This window comes from Periplaneta americana, chromosome 1 (genome assembly GCF_040183065.1).
Source record: "Periplaneta americana isolate PAMFEO1 chromosome 1, P.americana_PAMFEO1_priV1, whole genome shotgun sequence".
Taxonomy (NCBI): Eukaryota; Metazoa; Arthropoda; class Insecta; order Blattodea; family Blattidae; genus Periplaneta; species Periplaneta americana.
This window is the reverse complement of record NC_091117.1, coordinates 124,440,220-124,459,678: the sequence shown is the minus strand read 5'-3', so window position 1 is coordinate 124,459,678 and position 19,459 is coordinate 124,440,220. Positions and strand designations below refer to the sequence as shown.

The window sequence follows — 19,459 nt, the reverse complement described above, 5'->3', positions numbered from 1 at the left end:
ACCATGTCATCTCTGACAGCTCTAACAATGACGCGATCTGGTCCGGGACTAGTGTCAACAGCTATGCGATATGTAGCTTGAATAACCTCATCTTTAGAAATTTCAGTTAAAAATGTATCATCGAGCTCAAAACGAGCTGCTTCGCTAATTTTCGATGGGTACTCGTCTCTTTCAGCAATATTAGGAGAAGAAAAAGTCTTTGTGAAAAAAGTATGAATATCATTATTGTTAATTGAACACAATTCATTTTTTGTTTCAAGTACTCTTCTGATTGTAGAAAAGATATTGCGTGAGTTCATAATTGTATTGCGTTTTTTTCCTATCGCAATCTCTCTTATTGACTCTCTCTGGATTACTTGAACTTTTGTAATTTTTCTGTTGTTTCACTAAACGGTTTCTCCGTCTAGAAGTGTAATATTTGGTGGCCGGATGTTTGGGCCCGGATAGAAAGTTAATACTATTTCTTAAGAAGCTCGAAAAATTTTGTACGTATGAATTGAATTCGCTATCATTAAGTTCAGTGGAAAATTTGTTTTTTTTCATTCAGAAACTTCATACTTAAATGTTTTTAGGGGATTATCTGCAATATTATTACTCGAGGATTCATGACGTGTTTTGATATGTTCAGTATTGTCTCCATCATTATTGTAATTCACTTCATTACTTCTAGTTAATACATATTTCCCTGTCATCTTAGTTCGGTGTATATCGGTGTGAATGACTGATATGAATGTTGATACTGTACCCCTTTCGCTTTGAAAGAAGCCACCACAATGAGGACATTTCGCCACCTTTCTTTTTTCACCACTATTTGATTTATCAACTACTGAAACAGATTGATTCAGCGACATTCTAACAAGGAAGAGAAGAAATAATTATGCTGAACTCGGAGACAGCATAAATTAGCAAATACTAAATAGTATACAGCTTAGTTACCAAGATAAACAAACTGTAAAGAAGTCAATGTCAATACACGAAGATGTAAATTTAGTCCACCATCACAAACACTTCATTACACTAATAACATCATTGATAAATAACAATTTTAACTTTCAAATGCAGCCACAACAGCAGCAAAACACAATGAAAATCAGTAAATAATACAACTTCTAGCAGGTCTTCATAACAACATTGACATCAATATTCCAAAGCCTCTTATATGTATATTCCATTAGCTCATAAGTATTTTGTGGTTTGAGTTGGTGGCATGGTATATATTAAATATTGGTGTTTAGGTATTTAGACAGTGCTTGTTTATTTGTACAGATCTTTACAAGCATGCCTAAACAAAAGGAATACCCTGTGGATGTGAGACAAGCTGTTTTAAACACTTTGAAGAAGGGAAAATCGCAGTCTAGTGTTGCTAAATATTTTGGTATATCACAACAACTCATAAGTGTGTGGAGTCGACGCAAAAACAAGAAGGTTCAGTAGACAATAAGCCAACATCTGGTCGTCCTCGAAAAACACAGTGAGAGATGACAGAATCATTTGTAAGCAGTCGGTTCCTGATCTACGAAAATCGGCTCGACAAATTAGGGATGATTTAGAGCAGCACCATCGACTGAAGCTACATGTCTCTACTGTGAAACGTCACCTAGTAGCTGGTGATTTAAATGGTAGACGACCATCATGAAAACCTGGCATAAATCCAAAAAATAGGAAGGCCAGGTAAGACTTTGAAAAAATGTATCAAACATGGAACACTGCAGACTGGTATAAGGTGTTATGGAGTGATGAGAGTAAATTTAATTTATTTTCTTCTGTTGGTGTGCAGTATGTAGGCCTACATCGACCAAAAAACCAGAGACAAAAAAAAATACCAGGTACCGACTATTAAGGACTGTGGTGGTAGCATCATGGACTGGGAATGTTTTTCTAGAAGTGGAGTTGGTCCTATAGTCCAAATAGATGGCAATATGGATCGTTTCTTGTATAGTGACATTTTAGAAAAGAATATGGTTCCACATAGGAGGAAGAATATGCCATGTGAATGCATTTTTCAGCAGGACAATGATCCAAAACACACTTCCAGCCATTTAACAAATTCTTTGCAGATAAAAAAAATCAACTTTTGGATTGGACAAGCCAGAGTCCGGATCTTAATCTTATTGTACATCTCTGGGCTAAATTGGATAGATGTGTTCATCATAAAAGTTACACAAATAAGGATCAGTTACTTGTTGCCTTATTGGAAGAATGGTCACAATTTCCACATGAATGATTGCAAAATGTTGTGGATTCAATGCCAAACAGATGTGGTGCTGTGATCAAAGCTCGGGGGTACGCAACGAAATACTGTTTTTTTTTTCTCAGAGTCAAGAATATTTTTGTTGTATTATTACATACTTTGATTTACAAATTACTTTTGATCCATAAGAATTTTCAATTATTTTTTTACGCAAGAAAACTCTCTTTAAACTAAATGTATTTTTGTTCTAAATGGTTTAGAAATACATACTTTTCAATTATCTACTGGCATTTTTTTTTTTCTATTCAATACTTCACTTTATGTAAGTCTGACATATGCTTTCTACAAAATACTTTTGAGTGCTACTGTAAATGCGCTGCTAGCAATATGGTAAGATACAAAACCAAAGGATTGTATACAAAGGTAAAAACATGGTATGATGAAGAATGTAGAATGGTAAGAAATGAGTCATTTAAGAAGTTTAATATTTGGGGGGGGGGGGAGGGAGAAACGAAAATAGAAGAATAACAGGATTTTATATATATATATATATATATAAAGATTACAAAGTCTTGATAAATAACAAGAAACAAGATTTCCTTTTTAATGAATCAGATAAAATAAATTATTGGATTGAGAATAATAATATAAACGAGGTCTGGAAATACTTAAAGAGTGGTAGATTATTTTCAGTGTCGAAAAATAAAATATATAATAGAGAAGTCATAAATAGTGACTTAAGTTTTATAGGGCCAATTAACGATTATAACGATGAATTGGATAGTGACTTTAAAATAGATGCACTAAAAATAGTACAAAAAAAAAGCTAAGAACGAAGCTGCTGGCAATGACGAAATCCTCACTATTTACTGGAAAAAGATGATGACGAATAATATTTATCTTCAAAGAAAATTAAAGATATTTAATATAATAAGAAATTCTAACTTTTATCCAAAAATGGTCAAGTACAAAAATAATTACATTATATAAAGGAATAGGAGAGAAAAGTAACCCGGAAAATTATTGTAGTATTTCCATATTATCTAGCCTAGGAAAATGATATATCAGTCCACACCTGTGGAGTAATGGTCAGCACGTCTGGCTGCGAAACCAGGTGGCCCAGGTTCGAATCCCGGTTGAGGTTTTTTCCGGGGGTTTCCCTCAACCCAATACAACCCAATACAAGCAAATGCTGGGTAACTTTCGGTGTTGGACCCCGGGCTCATTTCACCGACATTATCACCTTCATATCATTCAGACGCTAAATAACCTAGATGTTGATACAGCGTCGTAAAATAACCCAATAACAAAAAAATTATATATCAGCCTTCTAACACATCGATTTGCTAAATTATTAGACAAATATAAAATCATTAATAATCTTCAATTTGGATACAAAAAAGGTGCGTCAACAATTGATAAGTTAATAATAGTTAACGAACTAATTAATAAATGCACTAAAAATAAAAGGGGTAAATTATATATTAAGCATACAGAGAAATAATTTATTACAGTTGTATGAACACTTTTTGATAATTAAATTAAGATTAATATAATCAGTTAAAAACCATAGGCCTACATGTTCCGGAGGAATGCTCCTCCATCTTCAGTGGCAATACCACGACTGCAAAAAGAAAATAAGTATGTAAAAAGATCGTAAATAATATTGAATTACAAAAATGCTATGTTTAAATGTCAATCATTGTTAAAAATAAAATGACATAGTATTATTCAGTATGATAAATATAACTGAAAGAAATTAAATTAAAATGAATAAAACTGATATTTAAAAGTTGTCAAAAATATACTATCTAATAATAACGAACTTGTATATAAATAAGTACAAGAATGAGTTTAGTAGAATATGTAAGAGTCGTAAATGGTAATAAATGTTACAAAAAACGTGTTTAAATGTCAAAAGATAGTTGAAAATAATGATAAAGATAAAATGACATAAGTGTTATTCATTTTTAAAATATATGATGAATAAGATTAAAAACTGAAATGAATAAACAGGTACAGTATTTAAAAGTTGTCTTAAAAAATGTGCTATCACATGATAAAAACTTGTGTGTGTGTGTGTGTGTGTGTGTGTGTATATATATATATAGGGTGTACGGTACAATTGTTGGCAGTGTGACAGTTCTTGGCAGGTGTTGAACATAGTTAATAATAATAAGCTTAATTTTTTTCCACAGACAAATCTACTTAAGGAAAAACATAGCTAATAATGTTGGTCATATTATTATGTGAATGTTTTCTCTCCATTTTTCTTTGAGTCTCCATGCTGTGTGTAAATTTTCTGAACTGCATATCTAGTGTTGAATTATAAAGAAAAAAATAAGGACACAGGAGTGACATATTCTGTGAGTACCTGTCTATGTTGTATATTACATATTTAAAATACAGTTATACTTGATCTGTATGTTCTGCTGGTTATGTTATTAAATTCATTCAATCTCATAACCTAATTTTACTTAAAATAATTTGGGTGCCAACATCTGTATCATTTTTTTCTACATATTATAATTATTGGCACTCCCTGCCAACAACTATATTATTGTGTATTAGTGATATAAGTACAGATTTTGAATCGCCTTCTAATGTAGTTCAATTAGGTATATTTTCGACTCACTTCTGATACTTAGTTACAGTTCTTGGCAGGGGTGCCAATAAACTGTAATTTTGAAACGAAAAAGTGTGATAGTTGTTGGCAGTATTGCGATATTATAGAAAACTTTTCCCCTCTGCACAGGGTGTCAGAAATGTTGTCAAAAATGTTAAGGATTTAGAAGCTGCTATTAATGATATCAAAAGTGGACTTCCAAAAAATCCAGCTGCGAAGAAACATAACGTTCCTTGGGCAGCAATTCAGTTTCATTTAAAGTAAGATTTTGTTAAAAGTCGCCCTGACCCAACACAATTTTGACTGATGAAGAGGAAATCACTCTCAAAAAATGAATCATTGATAGTTGTAGAAAAGGATTCCCTCGTCGTAAGGCAGATGTGATTGCAAGTGTCAAAGAATTTCTCCACAACCGGCCAAATCAATTCCTAGACAATACACCATGCATAATTTGGTATAAGACTTTTCTGAAAAGACATCCAGATACTGCGACTCGGAGTAGTGGAGCTGTCACTTCAGCAAGCAGCTGCGTCAGCGGAAAAGACATTCGAAACTAGTTTGTCAAAATATCTGAAAGTCTAACCGAAGAACAGAACATTGATGTTCTTAATCAACCTGACAGGATATTCAATGCTGATGAGACAAGTTTCATGTTGAATCCTGTAAATTGAAAAGTTTTAGGCCCAAAAGCAGCTAGAAATATTTATGAGGTGGATCAAGGAAATGCCAAAACCTCCATAACTGTAATGTTCATCCTTTTAGCTAGTGGCTTGGTGGTACCACCGATGGTTGTTTTTCCGTACAAGAGGATTCCAGCAGAAATTGGGCGCTCAGTTCCAATTCCTGGGGAATTTGTCACAGCGATAGAGGCTGGATGAAAACTGAAGTCTTCTATGAGTATGTTGGAAATGTTTTTGTGTCATTTCTAAAAGAGAAAAACATCTAAACACCTGTAATTCTATTTGAAGATGGGCATAAAAGCCACATATTATGCCATATTATTCAACTCTGCACAGAACTTGGTGTTGTATTAATCGCGTTGTATTCCAACGCAACGTGAATTCAACCAGCCGACGTAGCAGCATTTAGGCCCATAAAAGAAGGCCGGAGGAAAGGAGTTCTTAATTTGCGCACAAAGATCACCCTCATGAAGACCTGAAAAATGAACATTTCTGTCCTGTCTTAGAAGCAGCCCTAGAGAAGTACGTTAAAGTTAAAATGCTCCGAAGTGGTTTCTGAGTATGGGCTATTTCCTTGGAATCTTGATTCCATTGATTACTCAAAATGTCTTGAAACCAAAGTAATAAATGAGACATGAGATTATGAACATTTCAAATTACTGGTGACTGAAAAATTAATAGAAAAGTTCAAAGACATTAAGAGTGAGACTGAAGTAGATCACAATAATCAATTTTGATGTGGAACGAAGTGTTTCGTAAAGGTGTGCAACCAAAGATAATGAAAAGACAAAGAACTGTTTTAATTCTATAATTAAGCCAATTATTTCAGACTATAAAACGATAAATAACAAGCAAAATTTGGAAAAAGTTTCAGGCAGATAAAGAACACAAAAAACAGGTAGAACAAGAGAAGAAAGAACAAAGGAAGAGAAAGAGAGAAGAAAAAACTCTAAATACAAAACAGATGCTTAAGAAAAAGAAAGAGCGAATTACTAACTTGGGTAAAGGTACTGACGTAAATGAAATGTCATCTTTCAAACAAGACATGTGTTATGTTTGTGTTCGTAATATTAAAACTGAAAATGGAAGCCTGCAATGTTCACTGTGCAATAAGTTATTCCACGAGAAATGTGTACCTAAAAATCATCAACAACATATTCCCGACAATACAGACTGCGATGATTTTCTTTGTCATCTGTGCTACAATGTTGATGAAAGTCATAGTGAAGACTTGTTTTTAAATACTGAAAGTGATAATGAATAAATGGGACGTGTGTTGATTTCAATTTTGTTATAAACTGTTGATAAAACGAGTATGCCTAGAACTGTATCAGTACCTGCCAAATATTGTAACAACCCTGCCAAGAATTGTATTTTTCAGAACTTATTCTTTTCGCATGAAAAAATATTATTATTTAAATTTAAAATGTCACTTGATATATGTGAATATATGTAAAAAATATCCCTTTGTCCCATAGAAGTTTCATTTTTACGATTGAACTTAAAATATCTACGGTACTCAATTTTTAATTGACTAAAAAATCATCCTTAACCCTGGCAATAATTGTACCTTTCCCCATATATATATATATATATATATATTAATAAGTACAAGAATGAATAAGTAAGAAGAATGGACAGAATACAATCTGGATGTTCAGATGTTCGACCGCGTATCGTGGCTTAAAGGAGACTTACTATGATGAAGGATGGGACAGAGATAGTGTGATTGATACTACGTTGATCTTTTCTTGTTCAAATCGGAAGTGATATAGAGATCAAAATGGATGTTATTTTCATAAATTGCTTTATCATTTAAATTTTGAGGGTTAACAAGTTTATCTTTATAAATTTCAATGGATTCTAAAATATTTAATAATTTACCTTTCCTATTAGTGTGTAAGATGTCCTTGTCAGTATTAATATCTGTAAAAAAATGTTGACTATTGAATATATGTTTACTAAAGGCAGAATGCGAAACTTCGTGAGAAATATTTTTATGTTCTTTATATCTAATATTACTAATTTAATTATCAAAAAGTGTTCATACAACTGTAATAAATTATTTCTCTGTATGCTTAATATCTCATTTATGAACACTGTTGAATTTGACCTTATTTGTGTAAATTCAATTATGGTAAATTACATTGTTGCTTAGTAGATATATCAAAAACTTTAGACTTTATTAATAGACAAAAACTATATTTAAATTAACCAGGATGGGAATTAGTAATAGATTTATCAAGAACATAAAATCAATGTATGAAAACGCATTGTATTAGGTTGCATGATGAAAATAGTCTGGATTATGGATATGCAATTCCCATGGCAAATAGAATAAACCAAGGGTCAGTCTTGAGCGGATATCTATACATATGTTATGTAAACGATTTAGCTGACGAAATGAATTGCAATAATAGCCACTGCCCTACCTTAGAGAATGTGCTGGTATCAACTATTCAGTAAGTAGATAATAATTACTTAATGCCGACATCAATGACCGGAATGCGAAAAATATTATATGAAATTGAAAGATATTCTGTAAAATGGGACCTGAAATTAAACAAGAATAAAATGAAGTTGCTAATATGTAAAAATGAATATGAAAAAGATCTAAATTCGAAAATACATTAATCTGATGAATTCAATTTAAAAACGAAGAGATTAAAATATTTAGGAATCAATATAAACTACAAAGGAGACTGGATAAATCTTATAATATATCGTAGGAAAGGAAACAGTAAAAATTATCGATAAAACTATGTACAAATTGCCAAGCATCAATATTAAAATGTTGAATAGAATTTATTTTATGATGGTTGAATCAAAATTATTATACGGATGTGAACTGTGGGGATTAGAGGATAAAGCATTGATAAACTTGAATAGAATAAGCTCAACATACTGCAAGAATGTACTAATAGAAGTTCAAATTCATCAAGTAGCGCTGCAAGAATAGATATGGGAATGGATAATATTACGAGCACAATTCTACTTAGAAACATGAAATATCTAATTTAAAGAGTTCAAAGTAATCACAATTCGCTTATAAAACATATTTACCTAATTAAATAGTAAATACTACAAAAAAAAGCCATCCTAAAAATAAAAAAATAACATTCATAATATTGGACTAGGTTGGTTATGGGATAATTTAGCAACTAGAAACAGCACTGCCACTTTAAATTTAATAAAATCAAGATGTAACAATATAACAAGACAAAACGACTTTAGTAGTATTAATGAAATGCGAGCTCTAATTTTTTACAATGATTATAAAAAGTATGGGGACGGAGTGAATATATAGATAACATAAAAACGAAGGAAAAATTTGGACTGGCTTGGTTCAGACTAGGGTTTTGGAGGTTAAAAAATAACAGAGGTAATTTCCCTCAAGGAACCTGTCTTTTATGCGAGAACAGAGAAGATGATATTCATGTTCTTGAGTGTTTGTTTACTAAAAAAATTCGAGAAGAAGTTATTATTAATGAACAAAGAAACTGCAATTAAAAAAAACTAATGAATAATAAGAACCAGAATAGGTTTTTATTTTTTTAGTTAAAAATAAAAGAAATGTAAATAATTAATGAAAAACTGCAAATGAATGGTAAATTTAAGATAAGAAACATTGATAGTCATAAGACTAAACAAGATGTAATTATACAGATGATTTAGACAACATGAATGTTTGTACTTGTTTTGTGTTACAGATACAGGAAACTGCAACTGTTTTTGCATCCAACATTTAAAATTACAGTGAAACCTGTTCAAGACGAAAGTGACATGGTCCTAATTTTTTTTTCTGTTGTGGACAGGTTTCCGTATTATTCAGGTGACATTAAAATGGAATATTTTGTCATTCATATACATGAAAAACAAAATGGCATGCCGCAAAATGCAAGAAGTACAAAATATTCTGTTTAACACTACTCACATTAAATCAGCTTTCTGTCACTTATTACGTTGGTGAATCATGACTAAAAATCTCATTTTCTGTATAAATATTATCGTAACTCACTCATTAGTCATTAAACATTACTAAAGTTTACTAATCTCATTCTATTTAATATCTAACACTATACTCTAATACTGCACTGCATATCACTGCACATTATTAATTAACTGGACTAGGAGTCATCCATTAGAAGCCTTGAATTCTGGTTTATTTAATTTCTTTCCCAGTTCAATAGCTTTCTTTGCAGAATAGATCCAGAAATTGGCTTGTTCTTTGAAAGGTCACGAAGAACCCACTCTCACAACAGTTCATTTATTTTCACATAAACAGTTGCTTTCTGGTTCCTTTTGTATCACCAATATTGGCCGCACACCACTCACTCATTATGATCTTTATTTTTTAAAGTGTCACACATGAGTTTTCCACAACTGTACTTAAATATTATTTCACATAGACTTTGTTTCTAATTTTTCCTTTATCTCGATAACGTTTACTTCATCACTTAATGTTAATGCCACATTTTATGCAACTTTTTTTTTTTACCTGGAAATCACTACACTTGCGCTCTGTTTAGCTATGGCAGTATATGGGTGTGAAGCATTGAAAATCTTTGAAGGGACTCATCTGCCTAGTTAACAGGGTAATAAAATTTATGACGGACAGGCCAACACACCCTCGTGCCCTCTAGAATTTTGCAAAGAAAACTTGTTTTTATCTTAGTGACCTAAATATTTCGTATATTCCTTGAAATTACACGCTGTTTCAAAATCTACAGTAGTTACAAAATATAGTGTGTCCAAAATATTGTTTCCGTTTTGAACAGTAGCAGACAGTTTCCGTTTCTGCATTGGACAGTTTCCGTTTTATTCAGGAAAAATTACACATAATATATACAAATTTCACCAGGACCAATAACTTGTTCCGAAATAGATAGGATTCCGGATCATTCAGGTTCCGATTTGAACAGGTTTCACTGTAACTATATATTACATTAGTACAGTGAACTCTCCAATGCGCCTGACAACCCCAGGAAGAATGCCGTTGCAGCCTTTTGTCTAACTACTGGTCATGACTGTATGGTGAAGCACTTCCATCAGATTGGCATCTTGCACGAACTCTACTGCACACTGTGTCATCAATAGGAGGAAATGGACAGAAGTCACTTTAGTCGTTGGCTAATAATTGTTATCCAGCACTTCTGAATGGGACTGATATTGAGAATCCAGAAGACAAATGGGTCAATGAGGATTCTTTTTTTTCCAATGTACCGAGCCATTGGAAAATATGTACTGGAAGTTAGTAATAGTATAATAATAAAACATATATATATATATATATATATATATATATATTTTTTCCCCAATTTCTTTTCTGTAACATTTCCTTTTATATGTATTCAGATTTTCGTGTTGAATATTATCTTCCATAGTGGCAAGAGAAAGCAAATATAATAAAATGTAGATCTTCATATATAATATTTCAAATATAAATTTCAATGCAATTTTATAACATTTGTACTAGAAGAATTTTGTTATGTTTGAAATGGTTATGTAAATAATCCAAAACTCACCAGCGCTCATTTGGATGTCGATAGCTTGATCTAAATGCTGTGACTGCAGCTGATTTCACTTTGCTGATTCCAAAAAGAAGATAGAACTTGGGTAAAGAAAACTCATCTAAACTGAGTCGCAATACCCGTTGAGTTTCCTCTGTGAAAAAAATTACATTGTGATTTAAAATGAGGTATTTGTGATAACATATTGAGGTACTGACAATGTCTCTTTTAACTATTATATAGAAGAAATTACCACTGAAAGAAGGTTTGGTACAGGTGCAGAGAGAATGAATGACATTGATGACAAGGCCATGAGTTGAAGCTCTCATACTCAAGGACCCAGAACAAACGAGGAACGTTACTGCATGGAATAAATATGGCAAATGGCGCGCCACATCCAGGCAATTGTTGAAGGACAACATGAGGAGATAGCGTGCTAGTATGGCAATGTCATCCCACATCATGTGTTGCTCTAGCAGTGGTGTAGGAGATGTACAAGTTTTATCCACCACCTGAAAAAGACAGTGATGCAAAGGCAAATCATTTCATTGACAATGGCAAAATTACATGCGTCAATATTACATAATAAAAGGCTGCAAGGAAGCTGTAGCAAAACTTAGGTTGATGCCAGTATATGACTGCCTGGCTCACCATCTACACAGGCTAGGCATATACCACTCCAACAGATGTGTTTTGTGCAACAACCCTGACCAAATCATGGACAAATAACACCTTCTGTTCTGTCCAGCCTTAAACCCAACTGGACAACAGACTGAGGACCTTGTTAGCTTGTACTGGGAAGCTAGAGAGAAAATGACTTGATTGTCAATTCTAGCCATTGGAAAATAAATAAATATTACATAATAATGATAACCAATAGCACTCAAAAGTTTAATATTATCCGAATTTTAACGTATTCTAACATTTTCAACACAATGCACTGTATGCTTATTAACCATTTATTCTTGTGCATACTGCCCTTCTGTTCTCTCTTTTTTCATGTACCTGGACACCTACTGGAAGAAAAACAGTAACAAGACTCAAATGAAAGAAAATCGAGTGCATGCTACTGTGTTATCACAAAATAATTAATGCCTCCCTTAAAAGAAACTAAGTGTCTTATTCACAACTATCTAGTGTACTATGCATTACTGAGTGGATAAATAGTACATTATTCTAAGTACCTAGTGTCCTATTTATTTCGAATGGAATTTTTGGGAGGGGAACACTATGAACCAACACTGTGACCTTTTATGATCTACTACACTAACCCTCAATCTAAGTGCATTCCCAAAACCACAACAGCTGACTACACTAAGATTCACTGCATACCCAGGTTTCGAACAGACAACCCTCCTAGTCCCTAGGCCAGTCCCCTCCATGTGTCACCAGCCGGCATTCAGGGAATGCTATGGAATGATGATGAAACGAAGAAATGTTGATGGAATTATGCAGATGCCTAATATGGGGAAACGAGAGAACCCCGAGAAAAATCCCTTGTCCGCCACAAGTGTCACCATGGATTTTTCAATGAAAAATCCCAGACCTGACCAGGACCCAAACCCGGACTGTCTGCATGATACCTCAGCCACCGCAGAGAGATCTATTTATTTAATGAGCAAGTGGTAAGTTACCTCAGATTATGATGATTGTAAAATATTCAGTTTGCAATATGTTGCCCATTGTATCATTATATACATTTGTAAAATATTCAGTTTGCATTCTGTTGCCCATTGTATCATTATATACAGATTAATGTATACTGTGACGCCATGAACAACTGTATCAAGATTACCAGGTTTTTATCAAAATCGGGATATCAGAAAGCTAACTTAAGAAATTATCAAGAATTGATCATATGATTTCTAGTCTCTTTCTGCAAAGCAGTGTTCGTGTGCTTTTCAATGTCATTTTCACCTCCATGAGAAACCCTAAAATACGAAGGTTCGGAACCAGTACTGTAGTAGTTTCACTAAATGGTGATGGATCTGTGTTTAAAAATAATTCACTAAACTATAAAACACAAGAAATGTATTATGTCTGTCATTATTGTAAAATACGATATCAAAAACACTATCTTTTGTGCCTTTGAACGTACTTAAAATACATATACACTACTTACTAAATGCAAGTAGGTACTGAAATGGATTAACCAAGACTATGATAAGACTCTGGAAAGTAAGTAGCATTGCATTATGGCTATCAGCTGGGTTACCTCTTTTACAATATTGCCATTTGAGTCAATGTTATTTTTGTTTAGTCAACTGTCCGAAGACAGGTCTGGACTCCACAAGTGACACCAACAAGACATCACTAGGCCAGGAGATAATGGAGTAGGGTGGCCAGTTCCTTTCCCCCTTCATTGCATACATCGCTGACTATACTAAAAGCCAGGTTATGACCGACGAAACAGGAAGTAGTTGGAAGGGCAAGAGGAAAGTGTGGGTTAGAGGGGTAGTCTGTGCAGTGATGACACGTTGAATGTGGGGGGTGGAGGGGAGAACGAGAACGGAGCTTTTCATTGGACCTCGCGTGAAAATGTCGTCTGCTAACGAAAATCTGGCAACGGAATCACGGAGACAGTGTAGCCAGTTCATTTGCAGTACCACGTGCATTATGAGTCGCATTTCGTACCAGCGTCATTAGCTCGTGCTTTCTTAAAAACAGTAATTTTAATTACTAATATTGTAGATAGTGTTATCGAGAACTATATACAGTAGTTATTTTAAACATATCAGTGAGAAATGCTGAACACGCCTTGAATCTCACCCCACTATGTGGCAACAGAGCTCAGAAAGAGACCAACAGAACGTTGCTTCCGGTTTAGTCGGTTCATAACCTGGCTTTTAGTATAGTAACATATTCCAGTAATCAGATTTCAGATGTATACAACAATTGTTCTTCCTTTGACATATTGTCAAGTGAGATGTACTGGCTGATAATAGATGTACATATCAGCCAGAACTTCAATAAGAGGAGTGAGTCAATGTATAGGCTACATCAAAATATTGGAGAATTGGAAATACAGGATAATTTGTTGAAATATGCTCTTATATCTGTCAAACAGGGGTTTTTACCAATCCCGACTGGGTTTTTTTAACTGGGATTGGGGATTCCACCAGGGAAATCAGGAGAATCCTACCTAAATCAGGATACCTGGCAACCTCGAATTTTATTCCAATGGCTAATAAAAAAATCTAATCTAATCTAAGAACATGTTCCTGTGAATTGTATTTGCTAATGCAAGATGGTGAAGAGAAGAGTTACAAAAGACTGAACAATACTAACCAAACCAAACAAACTAATATAATCAAATCAAACTGATTTACCCAATGAAACTCAACTAAATTAAACCAAAGAACCTAAGAGAAACCCAACCCATCCCATCCCAACATAACCAAATCCAAACCAAACCAAACAAGCAACCTATCATTTATTCACATCATAGAGAACTTTAACACTTCAGGGTTGGGGGAAATTGCTGTAATAGTAGGATAATTATTGAAAAAGTGTCGAGCTAGAACACTTCGTATCAGAAAGACAATGCTTCAATAGATGTGTGGCACATAAAAGAGAACAATTAGTAACGAAGTAAACAGAAATGGTTGTGTTAATAAAATTGTAAATCTTTGGTGAAAAATGGATTACGAATAAAACCAATAATCGTAAAAATATATTCTTATGATGTCTAGTCGATTGTATCTTAGAGACAGGGGCGTATTTTGCGGACTACCGGGGCTACCGGTGGTAGCCCAAGGAAATTACAAAAGAAAAAGTTTATAATATAACAGAATGTAATAATTTTGTATTACCGTATTAGTTTTACCACAGTAATTAAAATTAAAGTAATTGTTACATTTATATGCGCTCTCTGTTCTCGAAAAGAAACAAGTTGTCAAGGCGGCATCACTGGAGAAACCGCTACTACGAAGGGTAGCCTGTGACCGTTCCGCTCACATCGCACAACTCCCCGTCCCCCCACTCTCTTCTGTTTCCATCGTGCAGTGTAGGCGGGTGAGTTGCCGCTCTCATGATCGGTTTCTTGGAAGGCGCGAAGCAACAATATGCTTAGTACGCTAGCTCATTAATGTGATTGTGTTCTTGCAGTGCATTATTTTAAATCTGTGATTTGTTCGAGTGTCTAAGAGTTATATTAATTGTGAATTATTAAGTTTTTAATTTCCCAATTAAGTGATATTGTGAAAAATATGGCAGAACAAGTTTCTGGAGAGGTTTGTGTTGAAAATGACTGTGTAATAGAAGGTTTATTAAAAGTGCCTTTTAACTGTCGTACATACAACGAGAAAGTTGAAATTGTGAAAATGGAAAGACCAACTCCTGAGTTAAATTTGTCCATGGACGTAAAAGAAAAACAGCATGAGTACACACGCCATTTCACTTCAACATCATATGGTAAGTGGAATTGGTTGTGTGGTAGTTCTAAACTGTCTAAACTATTTTGTTGGCCATGTTTGTTATTTAGCTGCGAAACTAATGTGTGGTCAAAAGAGGGGTTTTCTAATATGAACTCCCTTCGAACGGCAGTCCTAAAACACGACAAATCAAAAGCTCATATTTATAGTAGCATGAACTTTGCAAACTTTGGGAAGACAAGAATTGATTTACAGCTAGATAAGCAAAAAGTTCTACACATCAACCAACACAATGCTCTTGTGAAAAAAAATCGGGAGATTTTACTGCGTCTTATTAACGCAGTCTGCTTTCTAGGAAAACAAGAATTGGCTTTTCGGGGTCATAATGAGAGTGTGGAATGAGACAATAGAGGAAATTATATTGAATATTTAAGTTCCTTAAGTGAATTTGACCATTTACTGGCCAATCATCTTGAGAGTTCAACAGTATTCCGTGGTACTTCTCCCGCAATTCAGAATGACTTAATATTTGCTATAAGTGGGGTTATGATAAAGAACATAAAATCTGAAATAGAAGAAGCACCTTTTGTGGCCATTGTTGTTGTTGAAACAAGTGACTGCTCTAATCAGAGTCAATTGTCCACTGTTTTAAGATACGTCGACAGTACTGCCAATGTTCAAGAACGGTTTATAGGATTCACAAATGTCAGTTCGGGCAAAACTGCTGCTGCTTTGTTTCAGCATGTGGAATGTGTTATAGCAGAATACAATGTCGGCAATAACTTAATTGCACAGACATACGATGGTGCTTCAGTTATGGCGGGAAATATTACTTACTTACTTACTTACTTACAAATGGTTTTTAAGGAACCCGAAGGTTCATTGCCGCCCTCACATAAGCCCGCCAGCGGTCCCTATCCTGTGCAAGATTAATCCAGTCTCTATCATCATACCCCACCTCCCTCAGATCCATTTTAATATTATCCTCCCATCTACGTCTCGGCCTCCCTAAAGGTCTTTTTCCCTCCGGTCTCCCAACTAACACTCTATATGCATTTCTGGATTCGCCCATACGTGCTACATGCCCTGCCCATCTCAAACGTCTGGATTTAATGTTCCTAATTATGTCAGGTGAAGAATACAATGCGTGCAGTTCTGTGTTGTGTAACTTTCTCCATTCTCCTGTAACTTCATCCCTCTTAGCCCCAAATATTTTCCTTAGCACCTTATTCTCAAACACCCTGAACCTATGTTCCTCTCTCAGAGTGATAGTCCAAGTTTCACAACCATACAGAAGAACCGGTAATATAACTGTTTTATAAATTCTAACTTTCAGATTTTTCGACAGCAGACTGGATGATAAGAGCTTCTCAACCGAATAATAACACGCATTTCCCATATTTACTCTGCGTTTAAATTTCCTCCCGAGTGTCATTTATATTTGTTACTGTTGCTCCAAGATATTTGAATTTTTCCACCTCTTCGAAGGATAAATCTCCAATTTTTATATTTCCATTTCGTACAATATTCTGGTCACGAGACATAATCATATACTTCGTCTTTTCGGGATATACTTCCAAACCTGTCGCTTTACTTGCTTCAAGTAAAATTGCCGTGTTTTCCCTAATAGTTGGTGGATTTTCTCCTAATATATTCACGTCATCCGCATAGACAAGAAGCTGATGTAACCTGTTCAATTTCGAATCCTCTCTGCTATCCTGAACTTTCCTAATGGCATATTCTAGAGCGAAATTAAAAAGTAAAGGTGATAGTGCATCTCCTTGCTTTAGCCCGCAGTGAATTGGAAAAGCATTAGATAGAAACTGACCTATACGGACTCTGCTGTACGTTTCACTGAGACACATTTTAATTAATCGAACTAGTTTCTTGGGAATACCAAATTCAATAAGAATATCATATAATACTTCCCTCTTAACCGAGTCATAAGCCTTTTTGAAATCTATGAATAACTGATGTACTGTACCCTTATACTCCCATTTTTTCTCCATTATCTGTCGAATACAAAAAATCTGATCAATAGTCGATCTATTACGCCGAAAACCGCACTGATGATCCCCAATAATTTCATCTACGTACGGAGTTAATCTTCTCAAAAGAATATTGGACAAAATTTTGTACGACGTCAACAAACGTGATATTCCTCGAAAGTTACCACAGTTGGTTTTGTGCCCCTTTTTAAAAATAGGTACAATTATGGACTCCTTCCATTGTTCTGGTACAATTTCCTTTTCCCAAATAGCAAGTACAAGTTTATAAATTTCGCTATATAATGCACTCCCACCCTCTTGTATTAATTCTGCTGGAATTTGATCGGTACCTGGAGACTTGTACTTTTTCAGATTTTCTATCGCAATTTCGACTTCTGTAAGCGTGGGTTCGGGTATAAATGGCTCAGCAGTTTGTATTTCAATTTCGTCCCGATCATTTCTATTTGGCCTATGTACATTTAGTAGTTGCGCAAAATAGTTTTTCCATCTGTTTAGGATTGATGGAGAGTCTGCAAGCAAGTCACCATTCTCATCCTTGATAACGTTTACCCTTGGCTGATATCCATTCTTAAATTCCTTTATACCCTTATATAAATCTCGAATGTTTTTATTCTTACTATTTGTTTCTACCTCATTCAGTTTTTCCTTCAAGTAACCTCTCTTTTTATTCCTAAGCGTACGACTTGCTTCCCGTCTTTCATTGAAATAATTATCTCTCTTCTCCTCAACTGGATCCTGTAAGAATTTCAATTTTGCCTGTTTCCTTCTTTCTACTACCATGCAACAATCTTCATCAAACCACGGTTTCTTTTTCTTAGTTTCATAATAACCTATGCTCTGCTCAGCTGCAATTTTGATACTATCTCTGATATTTTCCCACACGCTATTAACATCTAATTCTTTCTCAACTTCGTCGGAACTTTCTAAAGTGGCAAACCTATTCGAAATTTCGACCTGATAATTTTGCTTAGCTTCCTCGTCCTTTAATTTCAAAATATTGAATTTAGTAATATTAACTTGTTGCTCTACTCGCTTGGCTACTGATAATCTTTCTCTTAATTCTCCAATCACCAAATAATGGTCAGAATTACAGTCTGCACCCCTGAAAGTTCGAATATCTACTATACTAGTATGTCTCCGTTTATCTATCAAGATGTGATCTATTTGGTTGTGTGTCAATCCATCTGGAGAAGTCCAAGTATATTTATGTATATCCTTATGGGGGAATGTTGTACTTTTGACAATTAAATTTTTCGATGTGGCAAAGTTGACTAATCTAACTCCATTGTCACTACTAATTGCGTGTAGGCTCTCTTTTCCAATAGTTGGTCTAAAAATATCCTCCCGTCCTACTTTAGCATTGAAATCCCCCAATAAAATTTTCATGTGATATCTAGGGAACTGATCAAAAGTATGTTCCAATTCCTCATAGAAGCTATTCTTTATATGGTCGTCTTTCTCTTCTGTAGGGGCGTGAGCATTTATAACTATGATGTCGCACCATCTACCCTTAAGTACTAAATATGATAACCTGTCACTGATAAATTCGACCTTTTTTACTGCTGATTTTATTCTTTTATGAACAAAGAATCCTGTTCCTAATTGGTGATTATTGTTTCCTTCCCCATAATACAACAAGTAATCTCCAATTTGTGATATGCCATTCCCATCTAACCTAACCTCTTGTACTCCTACGAAGTCTATTCTATATCTAGCTAGTTCTTTTGCTACTAATGTTACCCCTCCTGTTCTATAAAGACTAGTTACGTTCCAAGTGCCAAATCTCAAATCCTTATTCCTTTGCTGTGGTCGTGCCAGAGAATCAGTCCTATTCCGAGGCTTATTATAGGGATACGTAACAAGCTGTTTTTTACGGTGATGGGTTGTTAGCCCTTCGCCCAACCCCCAAGCTGGAGGACCACCCCTTATCGGCTGTCCACGACTGCTTATTCAATATATTCGCAGCTACCCTCCATATCTGGAGGCCGTCTCCTCTATCCGCAACCTGAGGACGCGCCATGCCGTGGTGATAGGGACCCACAATACATGGGGCGGGAAATATTAATGGCT

General features: G+C 34.6%; 1 protein-coding gene across 13 annotated transcripts in view; it reads right to left on the bottom strand.

Moving 5' to 3' along the window:
- The window catches only part of Nf1 (neurofibromin 1), a 384,838-nt gene that overhangs the window by 115,018 nt on the left and 250,361 nt on the right, over window positions 1-19,459 (bottom strand). For all 13 annotated transcript variants that reach the window (XM_069826894.1, XM_069826901.1, XM_069826976.1 and 10 more), the window contains 2 exons: window positions 11,261-11,519; window positions 11,023-11,161 (listed from right to left, as the gene is read on the bottom strand). In XM_069826894.1, coding sequence (XP_069682995.1) covers window positions 11,023-11,161; window positions 11,261-11,519 — 398 coding nt within the window. The remainder of the gene's footprint in view (window positions 1-11,022; window positions 11,162-11,260; window positions 11,520-19,459) is intronic.